We start from the raw sequence: 21,649 nt of genomic DNA, 5'->3' as shown, positions 1-21,649 counted from the left end.
AGTTCCTTTACTCGATAAATTCTTTTCGATATGAAATGAAAAGTCACTGACTTAAACTAGTACTTTGTTAAATCATCAACTCGGTGCGACTCAGTTCAGATGGAGTGCATGTGTGGTTTAGAGATGGTCAAATGTTTGCTTGCTCAAATCAAGAGATGTTTTAATTAAAATCAATGGAGAAAAAGTCACAAAAGAATCAAATAATTTAATCTTTATTTTTTTCATTTTTTTAAAGGGACAGATGTTGTGGTTTTGTCAAACAATATAAGCATATTTTTCCTACATCTTGTAAGGTGGTGTCTTTGTTTGCATTACTCTATTTTGTTTACCATCTCAAGCTTTCTGCAGAAAAATAAACTCATTGTTTAAAATAAAATCTTGAGCTGGGAATTGCTTGATATGTATTTACTGACCAAACTGTTAACTAAGATTAAGATTTGTTTTGATTTTTTAGATTTATTATATATTTATATATATATTTTTTATTAATTCATCTCAATTCAGATTTAAGTTAAATTTAAGTACATTTAAAATGTTTTTTTTTTTTTTTTTTTTGTCTAAATAATCACAAACAGCATTAAAATATTGTCAAATTTAATAGTAAAAACATCATCTGTATTGATCCAGTTATGAGTGTCGGGTAAGTTTATTTATTCATTCATTCATTTATACTTACTGCTTTATTCAATGAAGGGATGTGGGAAGCTGGAGCCTATCCCTGCAGTCTTTGGGTGAAAGGCCGGGTACACCCTAGACAGTCCATTGCAGGGCAATTTAGAGTAACCCATTAACCTAACATTTGGACAGTGGGAGGAAGCCAGAGTACACACAGAGACCATGCAAACTCCACACAGAAAAGACCACTGCCTAAACCTTGCCCCAGCAACCTTCTTGCTGTGAGGCCACAGTGCTAACCACTATGCCACCGTGCACCACATATTTAGCCCATTTACAATATTCCTAGTTTTGTCTATTTTATTTAACTTCAATTAATCTTATTTTTATTCTGTTATGTAAATTTGATCTGTTTTTTTATTTTTTCAAGATTGTGCTTATTCTTGTTTATTTATTCAGATGAACACATTTTAATTTAACCTTTGTGTTTTAATTTCCTCAGTTAGGTGGACATTGCTTTTAGACAGATTTTTGTTCATTATGTTTTTAATGTAAAACCATCTGCGTTGTGTTTTCTTTGCATGAAAGGGTGCTTGATAAACAAAGATTGATAGATTTTAAGATTTGTTTTTATGTATTCATTGAGGAATTGATGTAGTGGCCGATTAGATGCTTTATGTTCAAGCTCTTTTATTTGTTTCACCTAGTAACTCTGGAGGGACCAGAGGAAATTAAATCCTCATCATGTCTGCTTCTTCTTGACATTAGAGTTCATTCTCTTATGAGGCACATCATCCTAAAAGTTGTCAGGTTGAAGATTTTTTAGTAAAAGTTTTTTTTAACTGTTCAGACTAATTTAAATCAATCATCTGATGATTTAATAACATGTTTATTATAAAATACATAAAATGTAGGGATGTTTGATATTGGCTATTTTACAGATATATACTTATTTTGTCCAGCTCTTAATTTCAGATACCAATATCAACCGATACCGAGATTTTTGGAGAAAGTTGTGCCAAACAAACAAAAATATCTGGAAAACTAAACCTCTCTTATATTTAGTCAGTTTCAGTTAGAAGAGACGTAGCTGGAGTTAGATATATAACAAGTGCTTGTTGTGTAAAAGTTGTGTCATGAAAAAAACAAAAACAAAAAAACAATCAGGTAATTGCCGGTATTATGTTTTAATGATGACATTGGCTAATTCTCAAAACCTTTAATCATCTTTGAATTTAGCAGCTTGTGAGAGAAATAGAGCTATAAGTGGCCTAGTTTCTCACTGCTGAATTAAAAGATGGACCCTTCGTTCAGAGACATCCCTCTAGATATATTTTCTCAGCAATGAGAGACAGTTAAGAAAAGCACATCAAGAAAAAAATAAACCTAAAACATACTGTTCATGTGCCACTCTGACAAAGGAAATCAAAGCCAAGTTCTCAATTTTAGGGTCTTTATTGATCAAATCTCAGTAACTAATGGACAGAACAGACATAATTGCAATCTAAATTCTCCCTCTCTGCTTCTCCACACCTTCTCGTTCAACGCTTTTAAATCCCTCTCGTTTGCTTTCTCCAGGCAGCTGGGGATGCGTTTCATTCTTCTCTTCTCCACCTCCTCTTTCTCAGAGCTCCTCTGAATGGAAGGCTGAAAAACACAAAAGAGACTTCATAAATCCAAATTTTACAAAGTGAAGAACGTGCACATGACAGTCTGATTGGAACTATATCTGATAGAAAGATAGTTCTTTACATGCCATATAACAAAAAGGTAAAAGAAAGAAAGGTAATCTCATCCTTTGTGCATAAAGGAATGTTTTTTTTTTATATATAATTTTTTTCTATTCAGCCTAATATCTGTCTGGCCTTGAGCATCTTTTTTTTTTTCTTTTTAAACAAAATGCTTCTCATATTCAGGGTACAGGAGTGACATCTGTTTCTAAATGAACACATCATAGTTTAAACAAACTGAAACAAATTTCAGTTTTGGTGCATTTTAATTAAATAATATGTCTCATAACTGAACAGAAATTATATTCAAGCATAATATAATTTCATATTCATCATACCTCAGTTAGGGAGCATTGATGCTCTGATGGCTCTTACTGATGAGTGATTGCGATCATGTAAGAACATGGGGATACGCGTTGTTTTAAGAATGCTACTTGTTAGTCATTATCATCATTCCATGGTTAATTTGTGTGAGAAGATGTTTTCTTACATGTGAGGGTTTCAGTTAGCTGGTGAATACCTTCCTCTTCCTCATCGGGAGCTACCAAACCAACAACAAATGTCCACATCATCTCCAGCCAGTCAGCACTCTCCTGGGGTGGGACATCAACATGGATTGTGGCAGGCCTTTGTTTTACAGGACGAATCCCACCTAAAATAAAACACAAGATAACCTTTGAAACTTTTTTCTACATTAGTGATTTAGAAGATATGTAAATGTTGAGCTCCTGACTGCTTTCTCTTAACACTTGTAACCATTACAATTAATTTCCTATACATCTGTGTCTTCATCTTGCTTCTTTGTTTTCATTCAAGTGTTTGTGCATCGCAGCTGTTTTAGTATTTTTGTGAAACTGTCAAAAGGATTATGGTTGGAGCTAAAACCCAACACAATAACAACATAATGATTTTATTCTAGCAAATGTTACGCATTCTGGTGGAAAAAAAGACCCAGATTTATTGTTTGTTGGTCATTGTTGAGTTTTTAATAGACCTACATGAACTATTCCTGAGATTGTACTCTTTGTGTATTTACTAAATTATGGCTTTGAATTCAAGCAAAAACTCTATGAAATAGCATTTTGATACTGACTGATTTATTTAATGATATGAATCAGATTAAATGTCCTTCTGTCATCGGTGCATGGCATCTTGATGTAATCATTATTAATTCTGAAACACTGATATTAATATTGGTATTATTTTAAAGTGATGACATAACCACAACATAAAGCACTGGCCTACAGTTGGTTGCCTAGGTGACATGCCAACATGACAATGTACCGCTGTTGGTCTTTAAAGCTTCATGTTTTTCTGTAAGCTTTCAGATAATGTTGATTTATTTGGATCATAAATATACATCTGCACTTCAATGTACCTTTAATAAAACAAAGAAGCTATTTAAACTCATCCAAGGATGTTGGATACAGGTTCATGGCTTTAAAATAATATATTAATTTGTTTACAAAGGAACATCAGGCTGCTTGGAGATGGTTTGAAGTTTTAACCTTGAGCAAACTTGCAAATGATGTTCTTTCTAATGTCCTCAGACATTTTCCACTTTTTGTTTTACTTTTCCAAGTTCAGTCACGCTAAGCAGTATTTATTTTTATTTTGATTGGCTGAATGAAGGCATTTATTATGCCTGTTATTATGCCTGCCAACAGTAAGCTACTTGGAATACTGTATCATGCTTCAGCAATATATTTCTTTCAATATGTAAACAGGAATTAAACTTATTTATTTTCCCTTTTGCTTTTTATATTTTATGACTCTAAACCAGCGGTCACAGCATATGGATACAGTTCATACTGATTATAAATACGTCTATAAGTGTCAAGAGTACCACTGGTTTGAATTGAAATACTGAAGATCTTTGTTTAATTAACAAAAAGATGCCTGAAAGTGCACTGCTGTCTATATGTATATTACATGATCTAAGTTTTGTAATAAAAGGAGTATGTGCTAAATTTCAGCTTGCCTCTAGCCTTCAAACCTCTCTTGGCAATGGCAGGAGGAGGCGGGAGACCTGAACAGGAGACAGATGCATTACATTAACAAAGAAAGTATATGAAGCTTTCTGAGAAAACGCTAAAGATTCAGGCAAACAAAGAGGAAAAGCACACGTGCAAAAAGAATTTTGAGAAATCAGAAATAAATGATCGGCAACCTTCATGTCACTGTATATTTTACCATTCACAGCCAGATTTAGAGCTTTGCTACTATCGTGTTGCAAATATGACAAAAGAAAACCTCACATGCAAGTCATGGTTTTCAAACATGTTAGAATTTGTCATGATGCAAAAGAGACAAACTGAATGGAAATACTGACAATAAAAAATCACCACAAGCATATTGATAACAAAACTGTTTTATTTATTTTACCTGTTCTTCCATCTCTGACAGTGTCTGCATAGATACGAGGCAACGTCACTCACTGATATTTTCGTTACAGTTGTGTAAAAACACAAAGAAACAATACATGCATCAGAAATGTGCTGATAGCACTTTCTGTTGAGGCACCCATTAAGAAATTTCTGACTAAAACTGTGAGATATGTCATTAGCAGTAATGAGCCTGTAATTATAGCCAAATCATGGTTCTTTATTTTACTTTCAAATCAGCAACAGGATCAGTTTAATGGATTTTTTTTAGCCCTAACCTTAAAAAAAAAAAATCTAAAACAAAAACAAAACAAAAAATAAAAAAACGGAAAGAAATAAAGAAAAGTCCAGAGTAAAATCCAATATTAAAATAAAAAAGGCAGCCGAAATGGATGATTGCACCAGTCATTCGTCCAAGACTTCATTAAGATTCATGATTATGCACAACTGATTGCACATCACTATTAAAATGGTGATTCTAAATTACCTATAGGGAGGACTTGGGGTGTGTTTGTCTGTCTGTGTGTTAGTTCTCTGTTGAACTGGAGGGACAGCACCTCCCAATGAACTTGAACAGGATGAAAAAGGGATCCTCAATTCTAATCCTCGAGGCAGGTGTCCTGTAGGTTTTCCAAGTGTCCCTGCAGGAACACATCTGACTCCGACTCAGACAAGCTCTGCACATGTCTGCTAAATACCTACTGATTTAAATCAGGTGTGTTGCAGTGGGGACATGGAAAACCTGCACAACACCGGCCCTTGAAGTCCAGGATTGAGTATTCCTGAGATAAAGACTGTGTGGGCTGACGTTGTCCTTTCACACACTGAAAACAATTTAAATATATGTATTTATATCAATGGCTGATGATAATATTTTAATGAAATTGGCAAAAACGGCAGTTGATTTTACTAGTCAATTATCACAATTTATTAATTAAAAATGGATTGGCAATCTCGGCTTGAAATGATGTGTATGTTGATTCGTGTATGTAAAGTGCCCTGTGACATTTAAACCAACTCAAAACAATTGGTTGACATACTGGTTTTGACAGCTACACCTCTGTAGTGCTATGGAAGTTTTTTTAATTCTTTTTTTTTTTTTTTTTTTTTTACCAAAATGAACGAACTTCTTTAAATAGGTGGAAAGTGATTCATTCATTACTGAGACTGACAAAGCCACAATTCTGTTAAATCCTTTCAGAAATGTTGCTTTTTATGTAAAGATTTTGCGAGAAACATTTGCTTTTATATAAAACTATTATTTTTGTAATGTAAAAGCTTTTATTTATTTTATAATTGAAATTAATTTTAAATTTTATGTAATGGTAGAACTCCACCGCCTGCTGATATGAAGTTGTATACCTGCAGTCAGAGCCATATATAAAGGCCAGATGCTTTACGGCGGAGTTTCGAACGGCAGAAACGGCCAGCTGTGGGAGTGATTCGCACAAATACTCTTAACTTGCTGAAATCTTGACAGATTTACAAACAGTTTGGTTTCTTACAAAAGTTATTAATGTGCCTATAATTCTGGATTCTTGAATCTGTAGAATTTGTAGCTGTTGTCCTTGAAAAACAACTTAATTGTGCAGCACAGTTGTGAATCAAGAGGATTTACTGACACCAATGGCGCCCAAATTAGAGCAGGAATACTTTAATTTTGCGAGGTATTCTACTCTGTCAAGGGTTTCAGTAGAAGCACAACCAGTTAACATTCTCATAAATTCATTGATGTACTCTGCAAAGTAATAACACAAACAAAAAACCTTTAAGAATCCCCTTCTGATGTGGCTTAATGCTAATGAGTACCTAAAAGGCTATAGTTGCACACATTTACAATGAATTAAATATTGAACCAACCTCTGATGGGAAGCCGCTCTGCATTTCAGGAGAGAGGACTCGGACAGGACAGACTGTCCAGTTCAAACGGCAAGATCCAGAAGCTTCACAGTCCTGAGCAAAGACTTTTAGCCCAAGCTGTGTTTAATACTTTTATAATTCATGTGTTGTTTGTGATGGTGTAAAGTCCCCTCCCACTCTGCTGGGCCCATGTGGATCTGAACAGTGGAATCTGAATTTAGGTCATTTAATTGTAAATTGACGTGTCCTCCGTGTGAACATCCCCACACTCGTGTAGTTCTCTGTAAATGGTGGGGATTTTAACAAGCTGCATTTCTTCATGTATATATGTATATGTATTTTACTTTTATGTCCAAGATGTTACCAACAATGAAGAGAATTATGACTTAGAAATGTATTATATGATATAATATATCAATCATTCTATTCATTCTATTCTATGTTATAACACAACGATCATCTTTTTAGTGTGTATATTCATTGCACCTATCTGATCATTTCCACATTAAAGTCCATGGTTAAAGCTCTGCTTAGTAGAATTTTTGGTTATAATTATTTATGCATATCTGGTGTTTATTGCAAACTAAATCCTTTTAAAAAAACAACTAATTTAAATGGAGCATGTTATATTCCTGCACTAGTAAAACAATGTACTGAATAAGCTGACTGTGGCAAGATGGCCATGTGTTGCAGATGTTCGACTCCATTGGCTATTAGCTTGGATGAGTCTATGCTGTTTGAATTTTTCACTTTTTATCATTTTTAATCGAACCCTGTCTTTTCTTATTGCTTGATAAGGTCTTGGCGCAATAAGGAATAACATGTCACAATATTATAGTAAGTTTAGGCTCTATGTAGTAAGAAAAGAACAAATAAATGGCATCTTGCTAACTTTCGTTGATGTTCTGCTGCTTTTAAAGCTCAATATCACGGATTGAAACACGCATTTTTTTATTAAGTGAAACCTGACAATTACGAATGGGAACTGAGTCACAGCACATCTATGTGGTCAGATTTTAGCCAAATTGTGAAACTTTTGGTTGGTGGTAGTGGTGGCACTTGATGCAAAGCATATCGCTGTCGTGTTCTGGCTCCAACACAGCTCTATGCATTATAAACATACAGCTTTGGTTGAACATGATTTTTTTTTAAAATTTAATGTCATATAAGCATGATGTCGTGTCCATCTTTAAACGTTGACAAAGAAGATGCTCATTTATTTCTTATGTCGTCCTCGTCCCTTATTTCATGTTACAGCTCCAACTTTATTAGTTTTCATATTATTGTACACTGCATTGTTTGAAGGCGCATCTAAGCTGGATCAGAGAAGCTCAGTGAAGCAGTGATTTTACAGTGATGATAACAATATGTAAATGGTCAAATACTATTATGACTTGCCTCTGCTGCTGCACAACCAGAATCCATCCATGAGAGGAAAGGTTATAATTTTGCTTTGGATTGTAACTGTGAAAATAAAAACCTGTTTTTCGGCTGCCAACAGTGTTAAAACACACTGATCATACACTGCTGCTCCAGTGCAGGTGTTTTGCATTTGCCTCTCTGAGGGCTGTGTGAGTTGGGCTTTCATCACTTCTGTGTGACTGTTATGATAACTGTCATCTCTAAAGTGTTAAATGCATTGTTTTGATTTTCTCTGCGGATCTCTTTAATTTTCCCACTGCCAGATGGAAGACGCGTTTTTGCCTATTTCTCTCCCACTGTGGAAGAGTTGCAGCTTCGTAAATAACTGATTAATGCACTGACATTTCTTTGATTGGCACTCCACACACAAAGCCAGAGAAACCAGGAAAAGACAGCAAACATTTCCCCTTGGCAATTCTCTGTATTCATTTTATTGTTCTTCCTTAGTCAATCAGTCTCAGTTTCTGTGTCTTTCTGCTTCCATAACCTGGCTCTCTTCTTCCTTTTGGCTCTTTAAAAGCATTTCTATTTATGCTCACAGTTCTGCTTTCTTGTTCGAGTCCTCTGTCTCTTTGTCCCTTCCCCCCTTCTCTCTCCTCTCTATATTTTTGGATATGTGGCAGTTTAGCGCCTCTAAAGAGAAAGAAACAAGATCAAAAATATAAACCCTCCCACAGAAACAAATAAAGTCCAGGTGGGTTCTAAAAATAACCCTCAGAGAGGAAAAAATATAGTTTGAAGATATATCTAAGCACGATAAGAGAGACTAATGATGTACACCCTTCAAGCTGTCAGTGTGTTTTTTTTTAGACTGATAAGGTTTAAAAACTTTAAGATAATTTTGTTAATGCCTGAAACAGGATATCATTAGTTGTGTTTTTGCACTTTAAAGAAAATAATTTGTATTAACTATCAACTTTTCTTAGTTTTAAATGAAGATGTGTTTAATCATCTTCTGATGCCCAGTTGTTTACCTTCATTCTGCTCAAAGCTCCACTGTAATTTTCTACATATTATGTCTCTGTTGCAGTTTGTCTTTATCTGCTTCTGTGTCCACATCCTTTTCATATACGGATGCTTGTTTGTTTTTTGTTTTTTTTATACATTTTTGTTCCAACAACATGCCTAAAAACAATCTCTGCTCAAAGATAACTGCAGCTCAGTGAGCCTTCTTTAATTTGAAAAATTCCAGAAAGTTTTTTATGCTTTTTATCAAAATGATACGATTTGAAAATATTTGATAAATATCTGACAATGAAGGATGACAATGGCGTAAATGGGATTTTTGGCCTTCATCTGCATTCTAAAGTTAATAAAAAGTCTTAAAAGATGGGCAAGGTTTATTGCTACTTCTAGATGAAATGTGATTAGTATATAAGAAAATATATCATACAGAGTTTTTCTTGCTAGTCTTTGTTGGCTAGATTTTCAGAGGTTAATTTGCAGCAATAATTCCATCTAAAATCTCAGCTAGTTTGCAGATTGGCTGGGCTACAATCAGTCCATGAGGATCAGAAAGTCCAGATAAAACGCATCACATGCACATACTATTAAAAACGCATGTTGATTTTTCGTGCACTGATTTGAACTAAAAAGTGAAAAATAAATGAAACAAAATGCTGGGCAAAGCTACTTCAGAAGAAAATCATGAATCAGTAAAAACATTTACAAAACTGACATCAGGGCACTTTTGTTCAAAGGCTAAATCAACAGTGAGTCCCTTTATCTTGTTGAACTTGTAAGCTAATCATGCATGCTATTGCACATTTCTAAGGTCTAGAGGCTCTGATTAGATTTATTGCCTTGAGGCTTTTGGTGATTAATGTAATGACCCAGTTCAAGTAAATGTCTATATCCAAACCTAATTAACAGCTGATCATTGGAGCATTTTAAACGGAACATTTTGTGTCAAAATCAATTCACAACAATGGAAGCGAAAGGACTCATTGGTGAGCGCTGGGAGAGAAATTGATCTGCATTGAAAGCAAATTTGGTGAACTTTGACCTTAAAGTTTGCATTCCAAGAGATAATGAAGTTTAAAAAAATATTTTGCGGCTTTTTTTGTTTTATTTGAACTACTCTGGGTGAGAACTGTTCTAAATGTGACAAAAACAGTTTTCTGAAGGATGATTCTCCATTTTTAGGTTTGAATTTTTTAACCAGAAGATTATTTTGCTCAAACGAGATCACACTGGTATTTAAATACATGTTTAGCAGCAACCTTTAATGCTTTCATGATTTATGGAAAATATTTACTGGAGAAAAATCACAATTTTCTTTTGGGATTTATTGTTGATTTATCCTTAAAATGACCAAATGTAAAACAATATGATGGACACGTCTTGAACCAGACACTCAACATTTGATGCAGAACTGTCACATGCAGCGCTCTAGAAGCAAGCAGTGCAATCAAACTGTGGTTTAGTTGTTGCTTTTACCAGGTGAGAGACACACGGGGTCGTCACAGTATGATGTGTAGTCTTTGGATGGGGATGACAGGTGATTGACAGCATGAGGATGGAGAGGACAAGGAGGGTGGAGGATGAAGAAAGAAGGAAAGTGAGGAGAGGAGTTAAAGATGAGTGTGTTGGATGTGTATGAAAGGACCATTGCTAGACAATAGGATAATCCACATGGAGAAGTGTGGTGGTGGGAGTGGTAAAGGGCAGATATGAGTAGAATTGCTAGAAAGATCTTAGTGGCAGTGAACTAACTGCATACTAGAACACAGCAACTGGAGGGAATATCTTATTATGTTATTTTTTTCAATTCAAGTTTAAGATTGACTTTAGATGTCAAAGAGTTTCAAAGAAAAAAAATCTATTTCATTCAAGGACTGTTTTTCAAGGACAAAAGATGTTTTTCGTCTTTAATTAAAGTTACTGTCACCAGTCACAATATTAAAACCAGCAATATTTGTGCTACTGAAAAATCTCTGATATGTCAAAGTATGAACTCTACAGACCTCAGGTGGTGTTAGGTAACAAAACTATTTGTAAGGGCTAAAATCTGGCATCTCAATTTATAGCACATAAAATAGATGGATTCAGATCAGAAAAATATAAAGGCCAGGTCAACACTTTCACTTTTAAAATGTTTGTGCAAAACCTTTTTTTTTAATTTTTTTAAATTAATTTTTGTTTTCTTATCCATACTGGCTTTATGGGTGTCTTCTGCTGTCAGAGAATACTGCCAAACACGACACTTTGTATGTATTGTTAGCTCTATTGTATTGTATGTATTAAAGAATGTCAAAATCTCTATCCATATTTGCATCTTGTTACTCCCTGTTGCCTGATACATCCAGTGAAAGGACATGGGGGAGATGCAAAGATGAGCTACAAGTTCTGGTCAGAGTGTCTTTTTTTCACACCCTATCTGCCTGCAGAAAATTACCGTTGTCAGTGATTGTCTTATCTTTTCAAATATTAGCACCATAGCTGTCCTTCAGCACAAGTTTCTCTGTTTGCAGCACCGAGCTGCTAGAAATGATAGAATCTAAGTGTAAATTCACAAATAAGCTACAGAAAACATGAGCCATGTTTTTGATGTTTTTGATGGGTGCCAGAGATCTGGAAGTTCATATCAGTTTTGCAGTCATAGGTTTTATTAATTTATTAGTTTTAAAAGTATTATTATTATTTTTTTTTATACTTTCTTTATTATCATTATTGCTTCATACGGGGACAAATACGGGGATCAATGCACACAGTCATGGTTCAACACAGATTATCCTCTTTTCACAATAAACAGTCCTTGTACAACAAGTAGTCTTATGACTCAGTCTTGGCCAGCCCCTCCATTGCTTCATGAGCCAGCTTGGATACTCACAAGTGCCTATAAGGATCTGCATGATATTGAGTCAACACAGATCCACAAGTAGCCGAGTGTTATGTACCGTGTGATCTGATACCCTTCCCAAATAGTCAGTATTAAGGCTTTTTATGTTTTGATACCACAACATATCATCCGTGTGATCAGACCACACAGGTTATGCGAATCAATGAATCTTAGGCACCCATGACTGAATTGATAGCAATGATGGTTCACAGTTGTACAATATTAGATCCCTAACAACCACAGAAGTAGCACCAAACACTTGCACCGACATTATAGCCCAGTGCTTTAACAATCACAATTTGTACTTTGTTATGACCCCTGGCATCATAAGTCAAGACAGATGTGTGGTTCCTCAACCTGACAAAGTATTTATGATGACCAACCCTAAGCAGAGCTAACAAAACAGTAAGGACTTTTTAAATATAAAAAAGAAATTGCCAGATGAATGCCAGACTGAGAAAAGAATATCTATACCTAAAATAAACTCCTATAATAAACTCCAATAATGCTTCCAGTTTATTGTTATTGACTTTACCTTTCAGTGGTTTTATTGTTGTGGCTGGTGGCTGGGTGGCTTAAAGGGTTTGTAAGCATGATCACTGAGACAGTATGAACAGTATGAATCAAGTGAAGGATACAGAAAATGTTTGAAAAAAATGTCACATTTACTATAATCGAATAGCAATATAGTTATAAGTTTAGGAAAATACATTTTTTAAGTGTGCTCAGATAGCAGGATATACACATCAAGAAGAAAAGCTGCTCACAGTTTCTGCTGGACAACAAAAACTGTTAATAAAAAGTTTACATCAGCCAAATTATTAAACCATATCACTCTAAGCTCTTTGTTGGATTCAAACCGTTTGCCTGTGTTTTCAGTATGCATGTTATCGCCACCACGTGCACTTTCAATCCATTCTACAAGAGTAGAAGTGAAATGTTGAAGGTAAAATGAGGTGGTGTGGAAAAAAAAACCTCAGTATGTACAAGCTGTGCTGGTACATTAATGTTAGATTCCAACTGAACAAGTGAGCGTGAGAAATACATTTCTAAATATGGGGAAATGGGTGTCATTTTCAAAGCATCTGTCTGCAGAGTAAGTGGTAAACACACATTTTGTCACTTTAAGCATAAAAGTCGCATATATGTTTAAAATTTATGATACTAATGTGGGCTGTGAAGAGGAAACAGATTGTGTTTGTCACATTACACAGATGCTGTTGAAAATGATCTCTGTGAGAACGTGCCCACTTTTGAAGTATGCTTCAAAAATGTCTGAAAGGTTTCTGGATGGAAAATGGAAGTATGACTAAAATGTGAAAAAAATGGAGGCGTGGATGGAAAATGTCAATTAGGTACAGCAAAATCCTAAAAGGACACATTATAAAACACATTTTATAACTGAATTACTATTAATGTTTAAGAGCATAAAATCCGAACAATATCAAGCTGTAAAACATTCTGCACATAAAAGGAAGCATGAGTTACCTGCTAGAGTCTTATAATCAAGCAGATCGAATAGAACAATTGCCACTCCGGACCATGTGATGACAAGAGCCACAACCAGCAGCCAGGCCATTGGTGAGCTGAAGGTTAAAATGACATCATCCAAGAATGTCCTCTGATGGGATCGAGACTGGGGGGCCGCCCCCCCACCGTCAGCTTGACTGCTCATTGCTAAAAAGTGTAGCAGACAGATAAGGAGAAGACAGGTAAGTGGAGAGAAGGCAGCTTCAGATGATAAAACATATAAGAATGCCCACAATATAAGAAAATCCACAAAGTTTTATCAGTTTTAAGCAACAGGAGTTTCAACAACACCCCCCCCCCCCCCCCCCCCACACACACACATCAAAAGTCATTTCATATTTACCTCTTTTAAAGGTCAAAATTATCATCACACATCCCAAGTCAATTATGCCATGCTGCATGTAAGACAACATTGTATGTTAATTCAAATCCAGCTTTCACTCCTAACATTAAATATTCACAGATGAGAGCAGTAAAAACAGGAAGAAGTCACATGTGGGAGGAAAGGAAAGAGAAAACTGCATTTTCTGTGTAAAAATATGCAAGAAAAGTTTCAATATCTCACACTGAAGTCATGGATTTACAGTTTCTTGACATCTAAAACAAAAATGCTGCAGTTAAATCACCATTTGTGGACCAGTCCAATGATCTTGGACATGAAGCTTCTTTATTGCTAACTTGTAACAGTCTAACTTAAGATTTTTTTTTTTTTATAGAAAACACTAATGTATTCAGTTACTGTCTGCTGCCAGATAACAGGAATGTGAGACTCACAATAAGTGTATCTTCTGAACAACAAACAGCAGAACATTGTTGTGAGTAATCCATTAGAGTGCAGACCTGTTCAAAGGAGCAGAAAACATTACTCCCCTTGATTATTCAGTTTGACAGTTTTACACATCAAAACAAAATGAAAATCTATCTGGTCATTTGCACGTCTTAAAGTGAACAGCAACTATTTGACTTCAATTGAGTTCAGTTCGATCAATTCTATTTGCAGTGAAAGTCATCAAAAAGAAAGTCAACAAAGTGATATTAAGACACTTTAAAGACAAAATCAGTTCAAGCCAATTAATTGTGCCTGTATGACAGAAACCCACATTAGTCCAGTTTAAACTGATCATTCTGTATTCATAAAGTCATCCTATGAATCAAGTGTTTCATGGTGAAATATGAACCTGTCTGTCTGACTGCTAAAACTGGGCTAACACCGGTTTATGCAACAGGACAGTGGTCAAGGACTTCATCAAAACCCCACCAGAATGTCTGAAAAAAGGAAAAGAATCAGTGTTGCAAAAATTCAGACCTCAGCCTGATTGAAATGCTGTTTTAGGACCTTAAAAGATTGGTGCAAAAAGAAATGATGGCATCTCACAAAACAAATCCTGTTTGAATTTTTTTATCCACCCCTTGTTCATTTTGGCCCAGTTTTTGTTCAGGAGATAATGACTTTTTTTTCCTCACATCCTGTTCATTTATGGTTGTTTTGCTTAATTTTAATGCCTATTTCAGACCAAATGTATACTTCCCACCAACATACTGACATACTGAATAAAACGTTTGAATATGAAGAACTACCTTCTTTCTGTCATTATCATAGGTGTGTGGGTGAAGCCACTGCATCAGTTTTACTGGCCTCCGTTTGACTTCTTTTAGTCACTCAATAAATAATATAGAGCCCATTTGTTTCAGGACATTGTTGTTGGTAACTTAGTGTTAGAGCGTTTATCTTTAGGTTAGTGCTATGTGGATTGTTAAAGGCAATGTGAGTGATTTTCCTATTGGAGTCAGACCTTTAGTTAAGACACAGCAGCTATCTTAAATCATTCGAACAAATCAAACTGACAGAATGAGCAACTTTGCCTCTACAGCCTATCATTCGCCTCGTGGCATAATTTCCTATGTCATGTTGTGGCTAAATTGTGCTATCTGACTCACTGTACTCTCCTAATCTTGCTATATGACTGTGCATCGTTGCTTATAAAACCTTTAAATACGACATAGGCGTTTATGCTCTAAGGAGAATGCTGTGCTGTTGTATCGTAAGCGTGCTATATAACACAATATTGGCATTGTCTCGCCGTGAATTCACCAATGAAGCCAAATTTATCCAAGTTCAGTCTGTGCTTTCAGAAATATCAACATTATAATTAATACACACAGAAGCTGTTTATGTAGACGCTGGTGACTCATTATAGCATCTTCTGTTTATTTGTGGGAGGATGTGAATGAGAAATGGGAGGAAGCCACGAGAGAGAAGGGTGAGAGAGAGAATAATGGCAGCGCAAGAGAGGAGATAACATCTGAGGGATGAGACAAATTACTTCCCCAAAAATGTTGTCATTGTGTTGGGGAGAAGCTTTGCTCCAATAACATGATTATCTGCCCGTGTTAGGCTGCTTCAGTTCAATATCTACGAATCAGTTTGCCTTGCTTTCTGTCTCTCTGCTTGACTCTCACATTGTACATCAGCACTTATAAAGTGACAGTTCCTCTGATGGGTGCAGATCCGTTTGAGCGCTGCTCCGTTAAGGTCCAGGTCATTATGACACTCATTTAGAGAATTAGAAGGCACTCTCATCTTTTCTGCCAATGGATTTAGACTTAATGTAATTATTGGCAGTGCTCCTGATGATTTAACTTCCTTAGTTCAGCCAAGCACATTTTTAATAACTGTACTTTTACATGTTGGATCAACTACTTGAGTATTTAGATGAGTGCTGTAGCCTAAATGTTAAAATGTAAAAATATGATGCATGTTCTGATCTATGCAAAAAGTCTTAAATCACCATTTTTGGAGCACACAGCAATACATTGGTTTAGAGCATTTATTTTAGAGACATGCTTGCTCCATTCATTCATTCATTCATTCATTCATTCATTCATTCGTTCATTTCAGGGACCTTCTTTTGTTAGCTCTATGAACCCGTAGAAAGCATTTGAATAATGTGTTACTTTCAACTATAGTACAACAAACAAACATTGGATCCTGTTTTCAGCTTGTCCGCAGCTTCAGTTGCTTGAGACTCACAGATTTCACTCATCAAAAACATAATATTGATCAGTCAGGTTTCTTTTTTCATATTTCCTGAGTGAAATGTTTTGAGCCATATTTGTCATTTTCTAACATAAATTTGTAGGCAAATTGAAGCCTGGACTCTTTGCTGGCGATTATTTAGTGTTTTTCCTGGGGAAATTTTAACTCTCCACTCTGTGGCAAAGTGCTTCTTCCCACATAAAAAACATTTCACCAAATTGTGTCACCAAACTTACATCTGAGCAACAGAATGACAAAATATCCAAAATATCCAAAATGTTACAGTTCATTCGCACAAAATGTGCGAATTTCTTTGTTTTTTAAGTAGTTTTTTTTTATTTATAAGTTTAATTGCACCGCCACCAAACTAAAGTAGCGTCATTATCGCCTGATGTACATTTGTGATTCCTCACTAAATATCACTTTCATCCGATACCCAGAGATCATCGCTACTTCTGTTTAGCCTTCTGTAACCTTTGACATTTAGAATTTTTTCTTTTTTAAATGTAAATCAAATTTCTTTCAAATTTCTTTCAAAGGATTTGGTCCACTATTGCCATGTTGAGGACAGACAATGGATCTGAAGATAAGACTTGACCCAATTCATTTATTTATTTGGTTTACTATTAATTAATAACCGACTTATATGAACTCATTAGTTATAAACAGGAAATATTTGGATCATGTAATTGTTTTGTTATAATTGGAGAACAATTAAACTATCATGAATTGAAATACAGCATAAGACATTCTCTCAGAGCACAGTGAGCTGACATCATTTGCATGGGGTTTGACTTCTCTGTGTGGACCAGAGATCCCACCCCAAAGAGGAAGGAGATATATATGGAAATGTAAGAAAAGATCATCCAGAGAAAAGAAGAGGGAAAAAGAAATACACACAAAGAAAAGAATGAAATTCCACAAAATTAGTGGAAAATATTAAAATATGTATATTTATTTCACTACTTATTTCCTAATTTATTTGCTCATTATTTTCCTAATTTATTCTTTTTTGTGGCACTCCTATAAGTCCATACGATCTTGTTTGTGTTCATCAGACTCAAGGAGCAGCTTAGCAACATTGGGTGGTTGGATTTCCGAAGTGAAGGCCAACAATGTTTGTTCCTGGGTGTGTGTGTGTGTGCATGTGCTGTAAAAGCTGGCCATTGATCAATGCAACATCTTGTCAGACCAAGTCATTGATCAGCAGCAGGTACAACAGCCACAGTGTTAGAATGATAGAGGACTAAAGCGTGCACGAAATGTACCAAAGCACATAGAAGCATAGCAGCATAGTAAGGAATGTAGTCCCTCCCTTGTTTCAAAGTTTCACAGTGTGTAACCACATTTCCCTTTAACCCTCCAACTCAGTCTGTTGGTTTCCTTATATAGGCTAGAATTGGCTTTCATTTTGTTTTGTTTTTTTGTTTTTTTCTCTGTCTGTAAAGTGTTTTGACATGGCATTGGCGTGATTTGACGCTACATAAATAAAGTTGAATTGAATTGAATTGAACCTCTGTCTGTCCTCGTAGTAAATACAGATGACCCAACCCACCTGTTGTTACTATAAAGTGCTGAACTGATCTTCACACACACTCGCGGACACCAACTGCTGCTGCCTCCTCCACACCAGAGGAATGAACAGAATTAGAACAATGTGGGTGCAGGCTACGAACTGGCATTTGAGGGCAAATGAAAGGCAATAACAACCCGGTAGAAATTGAGTCCTTTAAAGGTGGAGTATGTAAGATTTTCAATATTTTCAGAATAAATTAACTAAAAAAAATAACTACAATCATAATTAGATAGTTGTTTTTTTTAAACATGTAGGTTCCAGTCTGTCCATATTTGATGCGTTATTAAATTAAAAGTTTAATTGATGACAAACACCCTTCTTAAATGTTTGCCTACCAGTAAAAAAAAGTGCTTTTTGTCATTTGTCATTATTCAAACTTGTAATTTAATTACGCATCAAATATGGACAGACTGGACCCTACATGTTTAAAAAAAACTATCTAATAATGATTGTAGTTATTTCATTAGTTAATTTATTTTGAAAATATTGAAAATCTTACATACTCCACTTTTAAAGCTTAAAAAATGGTAAATGTGGTCTAAATGAGGACAGAATGCAGCAATTTGTGACAAAACAAGAATTAATAAAAACAAATCACCTAATTTAAAACAGTTTTTTCCTACATTTTATTCATATGATGATATAGTCTATTATGGGTTTCTTGTGTCACAGGGGATATTCTTCTGTTGGATAAGTCCCTTCACATTTAATATCTAGCTTTTTTTTTTTTTTACTACCTCTTTACTTCAACTGATGTAAGAGCTTAAATGCAGGACCTTTGCTGGTAAAGGGGAATTTGGTATCATTCTGATGCAAGTGTTCTCCTGTAAAAGATCATGTTTAGAGCTTGGAGCTTGGCAGATAAACTCACTTCACTGAACACAGAGAAGTGCAAATAAAACCAATATTCTCGAGTGGTGTGGATGCAACACATGCACAACATATTCTCATGAGATACATATGCAGCCTTTGTGCACAAAATGCTCAAAGCAGCAATTTACACAAAACTCAATCTATTCACTTACAGTTTACAAAATAACATAATGGTGCTGAGAATTGAAGGGAAAAAAAGGGTAAAATGTGTGTTAAAAGACAGATAACTGATCATTTTAACATCAAAGTATTTTCTTTCAAACACAGCAGTTCCCAACATGAAGTTCACAGACCCCCTATGGATGCTGAGATACATCTGAGACATCCAAAAAAAAAGCTAAAAGGGAAAAGAGGAGAAACATTTTATTTTCTTTTGAAAAACCAAACACTTTGAACTCAGACTCGAGGAATAGTACATTTAGCTTCGTTTACAGGGTCACAAGCCAGAGATGGAAGGAAGCACTGGTCTGACTTTTCCAATAATAATTTGAGGAGTATATTTTGCTTCCAACAAGCACGACACACAACATGTTTCCACTAATTTGACATTGTGTTTAACTTGCCAAATCAGGGTTTTATGCTGGAAGCTAAAGGCAGGTTTTAAATGTGCTAACAATGATAGCTCCTACAAAGGTCAGCACAGATACTCAAAGCATTAGCTATGTCAGACCTGAAGAGGAAAACGGGGATCAAATTTGAGTCAGACCTCTCCAGCCTTTCTCTCTTCTGATCACTTCGAGTTATTCTCTGATTAAGTAACACAAGACTTTTGGTTTCCTTTCATTATTTACCATTGACGTAGTCACTGCATGACCTATATCTGCAGAGGGATAACTGGCAATAGGAAAATATGCAAATTCATCCAAAATGTTCAGATAGCTGCAAGCATGCAGCAGTATACAGTGCACAGGGTGAAGCACACATTGAGAGTGTGTTACAAGACATAATAGGCCTATAAGCTGTGATTGTGCTTAGTGAGTAGTGAACCTGTCGCTGTACCTGTAGCAGTCTGGGTATTTGAGGATTTTTTTTATTGCAGCATGACAACAAGTTAGAGATACCGTTAAAAATGAGTCTCTGGCTCTGAGCTGTCTGTTCTGCACTTGCCAGCTAAGCAAACCGATGCTCTTTGTCTTTTTGAAGAGGTTTTTTTTCCAGTGTGTCATCGAGTCAAGTCCACTTTTCCATTGATGCAGCAGATGAGAGAATAAAGTCGAAGTAAACTTAGCTTACTTATCTTATCTGCCACTGTTAACACACAACATTATACTGTCATTAATTCACTGCTTTTCACACGCTGTATTATTTTTAGGTCTGAGATTATTCTTAATGTTAATTATGTATCTGAGACTTTTCTTTCCATAGAAAGTAGCATCACATTGCAACATTTTGAGGTTCACCAGCTGTGGTTTCAGTTTAGGCAATGGCTGTTAACATAAACGGAAAGCCGGGAAAATTTATGGAACACATTGGAACATGCTGCAGGTTGTAGAGGGAATTTGTGACATGAAGATGTGATTCCACCATAATGTCTCAGTTTATAGTCATGTAAATATGATTAATTTACAAAAAGGAAAAATCTAAAAGTGATAATAAATGAATGTCTCCCTTTGTAATTCAGTACATTTCAAAACCCAATTGATAAAATAACATATCATGTTTTTTGTTGTTGTTTTTTGGGGTTTTTTTGGCCACAAAAGGATTATAGAATAAATTGCTCTGCAGCTTAGAAAGACAAGAAGAATGGCATTACTGGTCAGTGATCTTTAGTATGTGTTTTAAATGGCAGTGATGGCGAATAACCGTGTGGACTCGACAAAAATCCTTGTGACACTAGTTTCAGATCATTACTTTAAAGTTCCGCTTGAGAGAAATGGATTTTTTTAGATACCTTAGTCTTTGAGATTGCTGGATGTTCACAGTTAACCTTTGGTCCTTCAGAGGTTCTGAAAATGCAGTGTTACCATAGAAACACACATCTAACTCCTTTGTCGAATCCTTTCTGGCCCCACTTGATGGTGAGAAGGCGTTGCTCAAATCCGCCAGCAAAAAGTGTGCAACAGTTGTCTTAAGCTTGGATCATGGCAGGTCTAAAAATACACACACAAAAAAATGGTCCCCACCGGAGAAAAAAAAAAAAAGGAAATCTGGTGAACGGTTTTACTCCCCACTTTTTTTAAAAGTTGCTTTTGAAGGATGCAGTTTCTGTCCTAGAAATTAAGTCAAGGTTTCTGAGATTTTGATGTTTAAAGGCTGGAGAGTGAGGCAGAGAGGGGAAAACCAACGGAGCAGGAAGAAGGTCAACCCACTCCGTCACCCTACCCCCTCTGAGAGTTCAAAATAGAGATAAAGAGGTGATGGGAGGGAGGAAGAGAGGAGCCAAAGGGGAGCGGCGAGAGCATAGAAAGGAAGACAACTTAGTTTAAAGGAGCGAAAGATCAAAATATGTGGAAGAGGGAGTAAAAAGATGAAAGATGGAAGTGAAGTGAGGAGATAAAGGTCTACAGGTCTTCTCTGCAGTGTGCCTTTAAAAACACAGAGCTTATTAATCATGCTGTAATGATGAGGGAGCTGCTAACAGCTGATATTTCATTAGTGTTTCCTCCCCTGAGAAGCTCATTCCCCTTCTCTGATGGTTGCCTAATTCATTTAAAAAAAATTAGTAGGCCAGTTCTTTTACTCCTAAACTGAATTAAGTTGCACTTTAATTGATTTTCTAAAAGTATGTTATGGATTAAAAGTGATCTGACACTAATAAATGTTTGATCCTTCAGCGGCAAG

General features: G+C 35.6%; 1 protein-coding gene across 3 annotated transcripts; it reads right to left on the bottom strand.

Annotated features, from left to right (window-relative positions):
* Nucleotides 1-2,034: 2,034 nt before the first annotated feature.
* LOC306767508 (uncharacterized protein) lies at nucleotides 2,035-21,191 on the bottom strand. 3 transcript variants are annotated; one of them, XM_079255557.1, is made up of 8 exons: nucleotides 20,760-21,191; nucleotides 19,021-19,044; nucleotides 13,341-13,529; nucleotides 10,451-10,492; nucleotides 4,731-4,754; nucleotides 4,327-4,374; nucleotides 2,836-2,997; nucleotides 2,035-2,262 (listed from the first exon to the last, which is right to left on the bottom strand). In XM_079255557.1, the coding sequence occupies exons 3-8, from the start codon at nucleotides 13,525-13,527 to the stop codon at nucleotides 2,240-2,242; spliced, it is 486 nt and encodes a 161-aa protein (XP_079111683.1). In that variant the 5' UTR covers nucleotides 13,528-13,529; nucleotides 19,021-19,044; nucleotides 20,760-21,191; the 3' UTR covers nucleotides 2,035-2,239. The 3 variants fall into 3 exon arrangements, with proteins under 3 accessions (XP_079111683.1, XP_079111682.1, XP_079111684.1); XM_079255556.1 differs by lacking the exon at nucleotides 19,021-19,044 and having other exon boundaries at nucleotides 2,037-2,262; XM_079255558.1 differs by lacking the exons at nucleotides 4,731-4,754; nucleotides 19,021-19,044 and having other exon boundaries at nucleotides 2,039-2,262.
* Between the last annotated feature and the right edge of the window lie 458 nt (nucleotides 21,192-21,649).

This window comes from Telmatherina bonti (genome assembly GCF_933228915.1).
Source record: "Telmatherina bonti genome assembly, chromosome: 16".
Lineage (NCBI taxonomy): Eukaryota > Metazoa > Chordata > Actinopteri > Atheriniformes > Telmatherinidae > Telmatherina > Telmatherina bonti.
Note: the sequence above shows the minus strand (reverse complement) of the source record. Positions and strands in the feature narration are given on the sequence as shown.

What these genes read in the sequence shown, in the direction of transcription:
- LOC306767508 (XM_079255557.1), bottom strand. Translation starts at nt 13,527, where the DNA reads ATGAGCAGTCAAGCTGACGGTGGGGGGGCGGCCCCCCAGTCTCGATCC. An exon ending in CCCCGTGTGTCTCTCACCTG is followed by an intron (nt 4,755 to 10,450) that starts GTAAAAGCAACA and finishes GTATCTATGCAG; the next exon opens with ACACTGTCAGAGATGGAAGA. An exon ending in GAGAGGTTTGAAGGCTAGAG is followed by an intron (nt 2,998 to 4,326) that starts GCAAGCTGAAAT and finishes GTTTTATTTTAG; the next exon opens with GTGGGATTCGTCCTGTAAAA.